This window comes from Sturnira hondurensis, unplaced genomic scaffold, assembly GCF_014824575.4.
Source record: "Sturnira hondurensis isolate 20B ecotype Veracruz unplaced genomic scaffold, ASM1482457v3 Scaffold0017394, whole genome shotgun sequence".
Classification (NCBI taxonomy): Eukaryota; Metazoa; Chordata; class Mammalia; order Chiroptera; family Phyllostomidae; genus Sturnira; species Sturnira hondurensis.
The window spans coordinates 7,450,386-7,465,461 of record NW_028090025.1 but is presented as its reverse complement, the minus strand read 5'-3'; the positions used below and the strand labels follow the sequence as shown (position 1 = coordinate 7,465,461).

Sequence of the window (15,076 nt, the reverse complement as noted above, 5' to 3'; positions counted from 1 at the left end):
CACTTTACAGATGCCCCTGGTAGCCCAGTTGCTTTAGGAGTTATACAGATAAGTAGTCATTATCACTTTTCACAAGTAACAGGGAAAAAACATAAAAATGGTACCCCCCCAATGCAATATCATTCAGCCTTAGAAAGGAAGGAAATTGTGACATGTGCTACCGTGTGGATGAACCATAAGGACATCATGCTCAGTGAAATGAGCCAGTCACGAAAGGACAGACACTGGAGGATTCCACTTTGGTGAGGTTTCTGGAGTTTCTGGAATGTTGACAATGATGGAGATGTGACTGTTCAGAGAGACAGAAGGTAGAAGGTCCTGGTTGCCAGGACCTGGGGCAGGAAGGAGACAGGAAGTTGTTGTTTAGTGAGTTCAGAGTTTCTGTTTTGCAAGATTACAAGAGGCTTGGAGATGGGTGGTAGCGATGGCGGCACAACATTGTGAACGTACTTATGTGACTGAGCCGTACACTTAAAGGTGGGCTAAGTAGCAGATTTCATGTTATATGTATTTTACCACCATATAAAACTTGGGGGACAAAAAGGTACATAGGCTATCACAAATATTGTTGCTTAGAGTCAAACTAAAGTGGCATTTAAATTGAACATACAGCCATGGCCTGTGTGGCTGTTTTTTGCAGAGCCTTGTCTTATAACCGAAAGCTTGTGGGTTAGGTTTCAGTCAGGGCCATGACTGGTTGCGGGTTTGATCCCCAGTCCAGGAACGTACCAGAGGCAACCAATCGATGTTTCTCTCTCACCCTGATGTTTCTCTCCCTTCTTGCCTCCCTTCCTCTGTCTCCAAAAGCAAAGAAAAATGTCTTTGGTTGAAGATTTAAAAAAATTAAATTGAACATAAACAACTCTGTACATGATACAACTCTACATGTGATACACATAGTAGGAATTGGGGAAATACTGACATCGTATACTCGGAGCTTAGGTTGAAGGTGCTGCCTAGGCCCTCACCACCCTCACCTTGCCAGATCCTGCAGTCTCTCACCACCGCTCACGCACATTTCTGCTCCGCAGATGGCCCACCCACTGCATCCAGGAAGTCTGTGCATACTGGCAGCGTTAGGGGGTTGAAATCCCGAATCTTGACATTCACAAAACTCCGTGCTTAACTTTCGCCTGAGCCCTGTCAGCCTCATCATCAGTCATAAGCCTCCTGTATTGGAGAGAGAGATCTGGGGCCTGAGCATGGTGGGCAGGAGGACCCAGAGAAGAAAAGTTGGCTCTGAGTTGGGCTTTTTTTTTTTTGGTAGAGGCTAAGCGGGTTCCATTCTCTCCTCACCCAATCACACGCTGCCGGCAGACAGGCTTGTTTAAAAGCAGACGGGCTCCTGAGCATCAAGGGTGAGGGGGTGTGGGGGCAGGAGGACCAGAGAGGTGAATCATAACCCTTCCTGTGTGTCTCCAGCCCAGAGTCATTATGCACATCAGACAACATGATGGTGCAATGACCCTCTGGAAGACAGTTCCTATCCCTACTCCAGCTGGGAGACTGTGGACAAGTCCCCTCTAGGGGTGTTTCCAAACCATGCTCTGCAGAACATCCCATATATGTGATACATAGAAAGCCTTTCAAGTTCAAGTTAGGCTGGGTCCTTACACTACTGTCCCAGGTTCAAAATATCTTAAGGTTCTGATGTTCAAAATGGCAATAATACATATTATTAAGTAACAGGCCGCATTATCAAAGGCTTACGATATGCCAGGTGCTACTGCACAGGTTTTACATGCATTATTTTATTTAATATTCCCAACATGTGAGGTTTTTCGGAGATGAAAGTACAATGCTCAGAGTCAGGGCTTTCAGGAAGAGACCATGGGGAATGATGAATAAAGAAAGAGGAAGAGAGTTAACTACCGATATCCATACTCAACTTGAAACAGTGCTTCTTAAGTTTTAAAGGGCAGACGCCACACCTGGGAATCTTGTCCAAAAGCAGATTTAAACTCAGTAGGTCTTGGGTGGAACCTAAGGTACGGTGTCTAATGGCAGAGGGCTGCTGCTCTTGGTGTGGAGACCAGACTCTGAATTGGGAGCCATCAGAGCACTCGGGTATTTTCTCCTGCACCTGGAATGGAATTCATTCCTTCATTCACTTACTCGCCCATTTATTCACACATCCACTTGTAGAAGTGGTCTGGTAGTTCCAACCCCAATTTCTCCATTTACCCCAACGGGTGAGTGACTCTTGGAGTCTCAGCTGCCCATCTATAAAATGGGAACGAAATTCACATTTTATAGCATTTTTGTGAAAACTTAAGTGCAAAAAAGTGTAGAAGTCAGAAGTCAATTTCAAAAGCAGAAGTCAGCCCCAGGGCCTAGACCATGGTGTACATTCCATGAGTGGTCATGGAGCGTCTTTCCTTATTCATTTATTTCTATGTTTCAGCTGATATCCCCATATGGTTCCAATACATGTATTTTAATATTTATCAAAAACATGTTAATTAAAACGAAGATGTGCCAGTGGCTCCTAACAGTACCATGGTGGACCCCAGAGTCACCATCATGAATCACAGGAACTGGCATAGATAAAGAGACGTATCTTCTGGCAATTTCTGCCAAAGGTGCAAAGAAACTGGGGAGGAGACAGACACAAGTGACGAGCTGTGGGAGCCACTTGGCAAAGGACTCCACCAGAAACAGTGAGTGAGAAATGTGTGTGAGGGGAAGGGAGAGAGAGGCTGGAACTGAGTAAAATGTCAACAGATCGCAAGCTGTTAATTATCTGGAGAGAACTAAATATTATGTAGGCAATTATCGACAGGCGTCTGAAAGCAACAATAGGAGAACTTGGGCCCCAGCCGAATTCCATCTCCCTTTGGAGAAGGGCTGGGGAGACAGGCGTGAGTTAGTATTCAGAGCGGGCTTATTTATGCAGAGGGAGAGCGAGGGGGCCAGGGCCTCAGGGAGAGGGGACAGGCAGGGGGCACAGCTCTCTGCTTTGAAAAGCAGCTTTACCCACAAGCTCTAGGCCTGGAATCCACGGCCCCCTCTCATCCACCCTTCCTCCCCCAAGATGTCATCTTTTGAGAGGATTTCATGTGGAAGCATCGCTAAGTAAATTCGTTAAATGCCTATTCATCCCCATCTGATGGGGACTTGGTGAAGCGGTAAATGTGAAAATGGCCCCAGCTCAGGGCCCTGAAAGGGCCTTCTGGGGTTGCCGAATGGAGCTGCAGCCACTGACCCTGGGAGGCCTGAGGCTTCGGGAGAGGGGGCCCCTGGGGACCCCCAGCCTGGCCCCTTCAGCCCTCCCACCGAGGCTACTGAGAGGCCCCTATTTATTATTCCTGCTGCCAGGGACCCATTCAGAGGTTAACTTGTCCCCGTATTCATCAGGACAACAATAATGAACTGTTGCAGAGAGTAGTGAGGGGGTTGCTGAATAGGAACTGCTAAGACATGTAGATGGTTTAGAGAGAGCTTGCTTTAATTTTTTATAGGCTGATGTAGTTAACACCTCTTCCAGCAACTTCAGGAACCCTCTGCCCGCAGGCTACCATAACTTGCACAGGGCACACGTGGACTTGACCTCGCAGTGAGAGGTAGAGATTTGTCCACACAGGAGATGCACCGTCATTGTGCAGACATGTTGGGGGAGCATTTTTCTGCATCCCCGGGGTTCACTTCTGTGCATACCGGCAGGGCTTAGCTTTCTGTCTGTGTGCTGGATTTAGCTCGTTGTGGACACATGGGTTTTTTCTGGACACAGCTAGAATGGCTAGTTTTGAGTTGGTTTACTTCTGTTAATAGAATGGGGCATCGGCAGTGCTCATTTTCACTGCAGCATCTCTTGACTGCTCTGTGCCCCTTCGCTGGGATTGAGTTGGTCAACAGGAGTCATCCAATCACAGAACAGGGACTTGGAGTGGTAGGACTGCAGAGAGTTGCAGGGAAATGAAGAAGCAGTAGGGGATGGGAGCAGCTTGGACCAGATGGTGGGAGGCAGAGAGGGTAGAGCAGCTTGTACTTACAGCACTCCTACTATATGCCCTTTAAACCCACCCAGTTGTCCATTCAGAAGGTATGAATGGAGAGTCTAATGTGTGCTGGGCAGCCAGGTGAGTTCAGAGAAGATAAATGACTTACCCTTGGACACACGGGGCATGGTCATGAGAGGATCTGGGACCTGTTTCCAGGTTCTTCTGCTTCTTGAATCCAAGGCATCACCTTCTAAGGTACCCTACCTACCTCCCAAAGGTCTTGCCTACATTCTGTTCCCAAAAGTGTCCTTCCTTTCCATTGCTTTCACATTTCTCCCAATTTGAAACAATCGTTAACCCTTTCCTCCTAAATAAAAATCCCTGAGCAGAGGAGCCTGATGATAAAAGAGCTGTCACTTCAGCACCGTTTACCTGTTTGGGTTTATTCAGCAGAAGAGGCTACTGCATTTCTGGCAGATGGAGACCCATGTGACTGCCTTTTAAAATACTGTCACAGCTGTATGCACAAGCTGATTAGCTGTGACTACACTGCTAGTGCTGAGATTGATGGTGATAAATTTGGGATAACAATGCTGAGAACATGTCATTCGTTTGCATTGCACTTTATCTTTGTTAAAGATCTCTCAATCAGGTGCCCAGTGGTTGTCGAGAACTTGGTATTCATTCATTCACTGATTCGTTCATTTCTTGAAATGCACTTGAAAAGAGTCAGTTCAAACTCATGCCAACTTTGAGTCATTTGTTCATCCAACAAACAGTTGGGTGCTCCTACAGTAGGAGCTAATGTTGCTCCTACTATGCACCCATGATGAGCAAGGTTCTGTCTTTTTGAATTTATATCCTAATGTAAGGAAATTCAACACCTTCAGGTGGTGATAAGGTAGTGAAACAAATGGAGTGATAAGATAGTGATAAAGGCACAGATGGGGATGCAGGTGCTACTTCAGGATGTATGACCATAAAAAAATCCACTCTGGTGAAAGGACATTTAAGAGAAAACCTGGATAGCAACCGCAAGCTAGTGATGGGAAGATGCAGGACAGGATTTTCCAAGCACAGCAGGTGCAAAGACCCCGAGGTTACTATGTATTTGACATTGAGCTACACACTGATGACTTACTATTTGCCAAGCCCAGGGCTGGGCACTGAAGATTCCAAAATGAATAAGATATTATCCTCATCCTCAAGGATTTTGCAGTATATGGAGCATATAGGAGACAAATACAAAGAGTGTGTTGTAATGTAGTGTGATTGATAGCGACTCATGAAAAATACAGCCTTATCAGCCCATGGGGTGGTGTGAAAGGAGGAGGGATCCTGTTTTCTATGACAAAGAGTGGAACCAATTTTCCATCACCTCTGGAGGATTCTGACTTTCCTCTTTCTTTCCACAGGACAAATGACCAGCTGGTGGCATTTCTCTCCCGATACCGAGATATGAATTTCTTGAAGTCACACGGCCGGGACAATGCAAGGTAGTAGTACAACCTCCCCCTATCTTTGTACAAAATGGAAATGAAAATCTGAGTGTTCATTTTGGGGCTTCCTTCCAGGCTGATTTGGTGCAGCCAGAAAAAAAGTTGAGGATAGAAGAAAGACAGGCATGGTGGGCCTCACCCATCCATGCAGGACCTGAAGTGGCCCCTCCGGTCAGCCAAGGACAGAGAGCACAGTAAATGTTTCATAGTAAATGTCATTGCCCTTTACACCTCTGGTCCAAGCACTTTGTGAGTCTGTCATCTCATTGTGGCAACCCTTCAACACAAGCAGAGCAGCCATCGTTAGTTCCCATTTTATTGGTGTGAAGACAGAGGCCCATAGTTTGTGACATCCCCAAAGTAACCATCTGGTCAGCCAGTCGTTCAACAAATATTTGCCGAATGCCAAGCATGTGCCAGGCACCCTTCTAGCAGGGAACAAGACAAAATCCTCACTCTCCTGGATTTTACTTTCTAGTGGAAAAGAGTATCGTGCCAGCATGGAGTTGAACTCAAGTGTCCTGACTCCAGCCCTGTGCCCTCGCCATTGACTCGCTTTGCTGCCCAAGACGTTGGCAGGGGTTCAGGGCACCCAAAGCCCAATTTTACCCATTGCATCTCCCTCATTAAAATGAGCAGTGTTCAAATAGCATCAGTACCATCCAGTTTTGAGCTGAGTCCATGTTTCCATGGCCAGAGATCATCAGGGAGGGATGCAGTCATGATCAGCTCCACCGCTCGGATATAAAATATTATTAAAATCCAGCCCAGGTCACTCTTAACATCTTAGAGTTCTTTTTTTGGAGATGCCCTCAGGGCACAACCTGGCAATTCACAGAGTAATTTTAGCTTGTTAACCTGTTTTGGTTTGGCTCTCATGTTGGTTTTGTTTTGTTGTGTTTAATTCAGGTGCTGTATTTGAAAATTAATAACCCCATTTAAAAATAGCAAATCTCCATGGCCAGAGATCAGCTGGGAGGGAGGCAGTCTCATGAAAATCCATATTTCTAGTTCATCCTAAAAGATAAGAAGGTCTGGCTCTGGCCTGGTGGCTCTGTTGGTTGGAGAGTTGTCCCATATGCCAAAAGGTCGCGGGTTCAATCCTTGGTCAGGGCACATATCTAGGTTGTAGGTTCTATCCTCAGTTGGGGAACATTCAGGAAGCAACCAATATGAGAAGCAACCGGTTGATATTTCTCTCTCACATCAATGTTCCTCCCTCTGTCTCTCCCACCCCTTTCTTTCTCCAAAGTCAATAAAAAAATAACCTCAGGTGAGGAATAAAAGAAGTGCTTTAAAGAAAAGAAGGTCCACTAACTCTGTGCCTGAGTTTTCTCATAGCCGTTATCAACTGGATCAGAGGTAGTACCCCTGTGTTCCATGTCTCTGAAGTTCTCACCTGGCCCTCTTCCATACCCAGCCCCGTTGGCATTGCAGTTTGCAATCTCTGCTTTAGGTGTACTCTGCCATTGGTGATGGGGGTGTGGTTTTGCTTGGCTGTGTGACTTAGCTTACCCAGTCACCCACATCAGGGAGGGACAAAAGAAGCAGTGGTCTCCAGTTCCTGACCTTTGAGTAGGAACTCCTTGTGTTGTATCCTTTTTTTGCATTTTAACTTTGATTTCATCCAGCTGTCTATTTATAGATTGTTCCTCTCCTATTGACAGGCTGCATTCTTCACATTTAAAAAGAGCCCCAGGTTTCACCTCAGCTGATGTGGATCAGTGGATTGAACACCAGCCTGTGAACCAAAAGGTCACTGGTTCAATCCCCAATCAGGGCATATGCCTGGATTGTGGGCCAGGTCCCCAGTTGGGGGGCATTAAGCAACCAATTGATGTTTCTCTCCTTCTCTTTCTCCCTCCCTTCCCCTCTCTCTAAAAATAAATAAATAAAGTCTTAAAATATTAAGTCTTTACTTTAAAAAATAAAATAAGAAAGAGCCCCAGGTATGAAGATGCTCTGTAAATCAGCACAGATTAGCATAGCACGTTTGGCCCCTGAGGGTGAGGGAGATCTGGGTGGAAAAAGAAGAATTATAACCACTGTGTGTCATGTTCCTACTAAGTTCCCGTTGCTTTGGTGGACCTTTTAATGCAGAATCCAGTTTCATTCTTATAGCCACTGAGTGCAAAAATAAGATGTAGTATCCCATTTGTGAAGAAAAGAAGGGGGTCTTTGGGAATCTAAATGATTTTTCCAAGGTCACACAGCAGGAGAGTGCTAATTTGAACCCACATCCCTGGCCTCAAAGCCCATGGAAATGAGATAGAGCTTCCATGGATGTGGTTAATAATCAAAGCTGGCCCACATTTTCATGTCCCCACCCTTAGGTAGAGAATAAAGACCTTTGTCCCCGGTGGGGAACCTTGTCATACATGTTTTGTGCGAACAAAGTTGCATCGTGAGAATGGAGCCCATTGTAAGTGAATAGACTCGACTGAATGACGTCCGCCCTACTACTTCTGCTTCAGTCTAGTCGGTATCTATTCCCTGACTGCTATTTCCAGGCACTATGCTAGGAACTGTGTAAAGGACAGAGGTTAAAATCATGGTCTTTAAGGTTACACCTCTTGGGTTGGAGTTCTGCTCTACCATGTCCTAGTGGTGTTTCATTGGACAGGTGACTTCACCTCTCTGAGCCTTTTTCCTTCCCCTACAATGGACTTATTAATAGACATACTCTCATGGGATTGCTGGTAAGATTAAATGAGATGCTGCACTAAAAAATTTGACGTATAGTAAATGCCCTATGATGATGGTAGCGGTGATGATAATGATAGCATTGCCATGCTGAGGACAGGACTAAAATATTGCTGTTGGAAGACAGAAATAGATGATATATGGGCCAGAATTATGCCTCTGGGTGTGTATATCCTGTCTCACTGATGTGCATCAGTAGCTGACAAGTGGTACTCAAGTAGCACGAGACAGGATAAAGGCTCAGACTAAGGAGATGTGGCTTGTCCCTCCTTCCAAAGCTCTAAAATTCAAGGACAGACGAGCTCACAAGTTTCAGCACTAGTCCACGAGTCCTCAGCTGGGATTCTCTCACCTGAGGAATTAAGGCCAGTAATTTAGTGTTAGTGGGATACTAACATGAACCAACATGACATCATCTGCCACTCTCTCCTCTTTGTTAGCTGAGGTCTCACCTGCTATAGGAACAAGCTCGGCCACTGCCTGCCTTTTGTCATCTAGCCCATGTGTGCAGGGCTTAGCTCCACTTCCTGCACTGCTGATGTGCTAGGAAGGGTACTTTTGATGGGGAATGACAGAAACCCAGATCAAAGTAGCTTAAGGAGTAAGGAAGTTATTGGCTAATACAACTAAAATATCAGTATCCGACTTCAGATATGGCTAATCAAACAGTTCAGATGATATCATCAAACCCTGACTCTGTTAGGGCTTTCATATTTTTAGTTGTTTAATTATTTTTTGTTATTCTTGGAGAGGGTTAAAGTAAAATAAACATGTCCCTTTAAATAACCAAGTAATTCTCTGGCAGGAATCTTTTTTTTTAATCGAGATATAACATTACATTAGATTCTGGTGTATAGCATAATGACTGGATATGCGTGTATATTGCAAAACATCTAGTTAACAGTTACAGTTTTTTAAATCTTCACCCAAGGATATATTTATTGATTTTAGAGAGAGAGAGAGAAACATGGATCTGTTGCCCCCTGTATACACCCGGACCAGGGACCGAACCCTCAGTCTTTTGGTGTATAGGATGATGCTCCAACCAACTAAGCCAGGGCACAGATTTTTTTCTTGCAATGAGAACTTTTAAGATCTACCCTCTTAGCAATTTCCAAGTACACCATATCATATTATTGACTGTAGTCACCATGCTGTCCGTAACGTTTCCATGACTTATTTTATAACTGGAAGTTTGTACCTGTTGAACCTTTGACCCATTAACTTATGGTGACCCTTCCCAACTTTTTGCCTCACTTCAAGATGAGGAAACTGCAACTCTGAGAGGTGAAGGAAGTCACTTAAGCTCACACAGCTAGGGCAGGGCCAGCACTCAGAGCCAGGTGGCTGTGCACCCAAAGCTCAGAGTCCCTGCGTGGTGAAGCTTCTCTGTGCTGTGCTCCTGCTTTCCTCCGACATGATGGCTGGCTTTGAGACCCACTCTGTTTCTCTGGGCTTCATTTCCTTCCTTTGACAAATCAGGGGAATGAACAAGATGGTCTCCAAAGTCCCTTCCTATTCTGATGCTTCTAGTCCAGTCCTTGTAAAAGACATGGTGACCGAAGCAAAATGCTTATAAGACAAAGACATGGGGATGGGCAAAAGCAAGCAGTGGGACACAAAATAGGCCACGTGATGCCTCAGTTTTTAACTCCACATGGTTTCTAATAGCAGTGTTGACCTTCTGTCCCCATCTCCCGCCTTTAGCAGCCAATTTGGACTTTAAGCTCCTGCTGAGAAGAGATGGCATAAAGGCAAACTAGTATGTAATAGCTGCCAAATTGCTCCTGACTGTTCCTGTAATTAAATGAAGGGGAATGCTGTGTTCACTGTTTCTCCTTGCTTTCCTCCTAAAATGAAGTAACTAGATATATTGAGAGACATGCAGTACAACACCGTTATCATTTTCCCAGATAGCCTCGACAGGGCTAGCAAATTCGAATGCCCTCAACTCTACTCACAGCCTGAACAAGCAGGTCTTTTCAGACATTTTCAGGAGCTCCTGACTTCTGCTTAGGGAGCCTCAGGGAAGTTTCCCAAGTCTCAGCAGCCTGATCAAGTCCCAGTGTGTGGGGACAGGCCCCTTACAGGGAGACGGAGAGGAAAAATCACTTCCCGCAGCCAGGACAGGGTTTCCTCTGGGCCTTTTCCTGCCTTGGTTGATCTAAGGTCTCTACCTAATTCAAGGTCACCAAAGCCCTGGTGCTTCATCCCGGGGAGCTGTGCGGTATAGTGGTAAGAGCAAGAGCACTGGAGCACAGCCAGCTCTGCCATGTGACAGCTGTGGACTTGAACAAGTGACTTTGACTGCTCACACTTCCATCTCCTCATCTCGACAAAATTCAGACAGTGAGGTTGGAGTTGTGGAGGACCGAGTTTTCACAGGAAGGCCCAGCAAGGAGCTTTCCAGTATGTTACCTCGTCCCAGCCTCACTTGGCACGTGTTATCCCATTGTAGAGATGAGCACAGCTGAGGCCTGGGGAGTTGCTGTAACGTGCTCAAGGTCCCATAGCTAGTGAAAGGCACGGCTGGGATTGGAACTGGTTCTGTGTTCTTTTATCAGCCCAGGATCTGAGAGGACCCACAGTTATAAATTCTTGGGGTGTACAAGTGAAAGACCAATATTCTGATGACTTTGAGTAGAATCACTTTTTAAATGAGTTGGGAGGGGCAGAATGAAATTCAGATCCTTTTACTTTCGAAAGTCAGCCTATCCCAGAGTGTGTTCATGATCCACCTGTGATGTCTGGCATTATTCTGAGTACTGGGAAATTGGGTATTGATCTAATGTGCATCAGTGAAAATTTATATAATTAGCTCATTTAGCCCATGACTTCATGGATATTATGCTTAGAATAAGACTAAGTTTAAAAATAGTTGAAAGTATTTAAATTCAGCTTCAAGAAAAACATTGGGTTGGCCAGAAAATCCATGTTTTCCATAAAACAAAAGACACATTTTTCATTTTCACCAATAACTTTATTGATTTGGGTATTTTGAGCATGTTGGCTATCTCCCATGTGGTAGAACATTGATTGTTCTCACTGTATTTCTTGATTTGATCACTATCAACTTCAAGTGGAATATCGTCCAATGAGGAATCTCCAGCATGAAACTTCACGAACCACTTTGGATACATTTGACCAGTCACAGCACCTTCTCCATACACTGCACAAATCTTGTTTTGCATTTCAGTTGTGTTTTTACCTTTCTTGAAATAGTAAAGCATAATATGCTTTAAATGCCACATATTTTCTTCCATCATCAATATTAAAAATAGCTACACAAAAATTCACTAATATTGATATGTTTTTTTAATGCATGCTGACATGACAACTGTGTCAGTACAATCTAACAAAATTGTTTCCAATAAAGTTAGAGACAACTAAGCGCTACTAGATCCGTCTTACAGAAAAACTAAGATGGATATTTTCACCAATATTAAAGGAATACTCATGTAGTTACCACATTAAGCACATAGCAGGGCAGGGCGGTTAAGAACCCAGGCTCTGGAGCCAGACTGCAGGACTGACATGCTAACCACTCACTACGTGTGTGTGACCTTCAGTAACTTATATCAGCCACCTGTGTGTTTGTTGCCTCATCTGTAAAGTGGAAATGATGATAAAACCGACTGCACAGAAAGTTGTTGCAAGAATTAAATGAGTGAATATATGGATAAGCTCTTAAAACAGGTGCTTGTGCATATTAAGTTGATGGTGGTGGTGGTGGTGGTGGTGGTGGTGGTGGTGATGATGGAAGAAAACCTTGAAGATGGTGTGCAAATGACTAATGTTTTAGAAACACTTTCTACAATTTGTAGGAAAACAACTAGCATTTCAAATGTAAGAAGGCTAGACTGGAGAGAAGCTAGGAGATCCCAGCCCTCCCCATTTGGCAGCTCCTTCTCTCTGTCACTGAACTAATCTTTAGACCCAAACCTCCCTTGATGTATAAACAGGCAACTGTTTAGCCAAAAGTTGGCAAACCCATCGAGAGCCTGGCCAGGAACCTCCTCCAAGCAAATCTGCTTACAGGAGGCTCTTTGGTGCCAACTTGCTTATCAAGAGAAGGGCTTCCTCCCAGCTGTCCTGTAGCACCATGATTGATGTGAGAAGATAATTAGTATTTTTATCTCCAATGGGGAAAGCAGATTGCCTTTCCCTTTAGCTTTTCTTAAACCCAACCAGTTTATCAGTTTAAGGGTTTTTCTTAAACCCAACCAGTTTAAAACAGTTTATCACTGTTTGCATGTTCATTTTATTTAATTCAATTATGGCAGCCATGTCAAAATAGTGCTTAGCATCTCAGGCACACACACAGAGCTGTGTATGCATACCCTCTCTTGGCTTCCATATGGGTTTTGAAGTCAACTTCGGAGCTTTTCTTTTTCCCAAATAACCCATGTTGAGTTAGACAGAAGACTATAAGGAAAGTATTTCACAGTGTCATCTCTGAGACATAGAGTATGGTTTTTATGGTTCTTAGATTTATTTTTCTGTTCCAAGCTTTTGATGGCACAAAGCATTACATTTACAATCAAACGGGGTAAAAGGCAGTAAACATTACTTTTTTAAATGTGTGAAATATGGAGAACCAATTAGCGCTCATCAGACCTTTAGAACTCTTTGTATTTTAAGATTTTATTTATTTATCTTTAGAGGGGAAGGGAAGGAGAAAGGGAGAGAAACATCAATGTATGGTTGCCTCTCGTGGGTCCCCCGCTGGGAACTAGCCTGCAACCCAGGCATGTGCCCTGACTGGGAATCGAACTGCAATCATCTGGTTCGCAGGCCTGCGCTCAATCCACTGAACTACACCAGCCAGGGCCCAGACCTTTATTTAGAACTCTTAGAGGTGCCAGCTGCTTTGGGCCCTGAGTGCTGTGAAGAACATGGGCCACTGAGCCAGGAGACATTAGGTTCCAGAATTTGGGTCCCTGGCTCTGATTGTCCTCCGTGCTTGAATGTCAAACTAAGTCAGCTTTCTCAGCACAGGGCGTGGAATAATAGTAATATGGGGAGAGTGTACTGTGTGCCAGGAACTGTCCTAAATGCTTTACAGATATTAATTCTTTCCATTTTCACAACAACCCCACCATGCAAGTTATTATTGTGTCCATTTTCCAGACGAGGACACCAAGGCTAGGGAGATTAAATGATATGCAGCTCATAAGTGGGAAGCAGACTGGAACCCAGGCAGTCTGGCTCCAGAGTCTGCTCTCCAAGCCACTGCGCTACACTGATTCCCTGAGTATGTTCCTCATAGAGTTTCCTGCCTTGTCCAGGCCACATGCACTTACAGATGGTACATTCCTTCCACCAGTCAGGTCAGCCTGTCCTCTCTACTCCCCAGTGATGCAGTGAAGGTGAGCATGTCCTTGTAGCCCTTTTCACTCGTTTGGATTCTTGCACATGCTACTACTTATACAGGTAAAACTTTTCCCCACACACTTCAGATGACCAAGTCCTTCTCATCAATTTCAAATGCCACCTCCTCAGTGAAGCCTTCCCCAACAATCTTCATTAATTACATCCATGTCTCTTTATCTTCTGTCATTGAACTCCGAGTTTCTCTGTATAGCACTTACCACAAACATCTAATTGTATGTTAATGTGTTTTGTAGCTTTTTATGTCTGCTTATGTATTTATTAGAGCAGTATTACAGCCTTATGGCTAAAACTGTGGAATCCAGAGTCTGAGTGCTAAGGTTTGAATCCCACCCTTGCCACTCATCAGCTGTGTGACCTTAAGAAAACTACTTAACCTCTCTGTATCTCTATTCCTTCATTTGTAAAATGAACCCTCGTAGCATTGTGGTGAAGACTAAATTAGAGAATAAATACTAAATGTGAGGAGTAGGGCCTACAAAGGAGTAAGTGCTCAGTAAATGGTAGATGGTATTGTTTTACTTTTTCTCTCTCTCTCCCTAGAAGAGAGAGAAGGGCAGAGGTATTGCCCATCTTACTCACAAGCATATTCTCAGCACGTAGACCTGGAGTATTGAAGGTGCTCTCTAGAGCTGCTGGATGAGGGGATGCCTCAAGCCCCCTTGTTATTCCAGGCAGCTAAGGTCAGGAAAGGGCACAACCCACCCTGCGCCTGAGGCAAATGGCCACCGTGTCCCTTATGGAGCTTCCAGAGAACGCAGTGAGCTGAATCCTCGCTGGTGCACGGCATGGGAAGATAGAAAGGATTTGTATTCATGATGCTCCGACAGAATTAGAAGGATTCTCCTTTCACTTGTCACCTCCACCACTGCAACCATGGGCATCCCTTAACTAATAATAGCAGGAGATTGGGTTCACTGTGGGGACATTGGGCTTCTGTCCTTGGTGCTGAAATAGCATTGCTTTTCAGTTCATTGAGGGTTTCTACCCCTTAGCCCTGTACGTACTTTACCCATGCCTGTACCAAGAGAGATATAAATTTAAATTTCCTAGCCTGATAAAGGAAAAACGTTAAGCATCTTGGTGGACATTTATGGAGCAGTTACTATGTGCTGAGCACTTTGCTAAGCCCTCTCCATATATCATCTCATTTAAACCTTCACACGAACTCTGTGAGGCAGCTATTATTATGATCACCGTTTTTCACATGAGAAACTGAGCTGTCCACATTCAGGTTGCCCACGATTAGTGCAGACCCAGGACTTGAACTGAGTAGTCTGGCTCCAGAGCCCAAAGCTTGGCCCCCGCAGGTGGTTTCTGGGCTCTTGGGAGCCCATTCACATGGCTGGCTGATTTCACACATTGTGGTCTTCATGTTTGTTCCATGACTATTTTTTCACTAAAATGCTTAGGTTGTACTTATGCTAAAGGAGTAATCTGGGTTCAGTGACAAATCACTGGACAGGGAAAAAGAATAGGAGATGTTTTCCCCCCAGGCTATATATTTTGGATGACTTTGGATCATACAGCCCTCTGGGTCTG

The 15,076-nt window shown here is 44.6% G+C and overlaps 1 protein-coding gene across 3 annotated transcripts in view; it reads left to right on the top strand.

Annotated features, from left to right (window-relative positions):
* The window catches only part of XYLT1 (xylosyltransferase 1), a 305,538-nt gene that overhangs the window by 258,275 nt on the left and 32,187 nt on the right, over positions 1-15,076 (top strand). For all 3 annotated transcript variants that reach the window (XM_037067687.1, XM_037067688.1, XM_037067689.1), the window contains one exon: positions 5,357-5,437. In XM_037067687.1, coding sequence (XP_036923582.1) covers positions 5,357-5,437 — 81 coding nt within the window. The remainder of the gene's footprint in view (positions 1-5,356; positions 5,438-15,076) is intronic.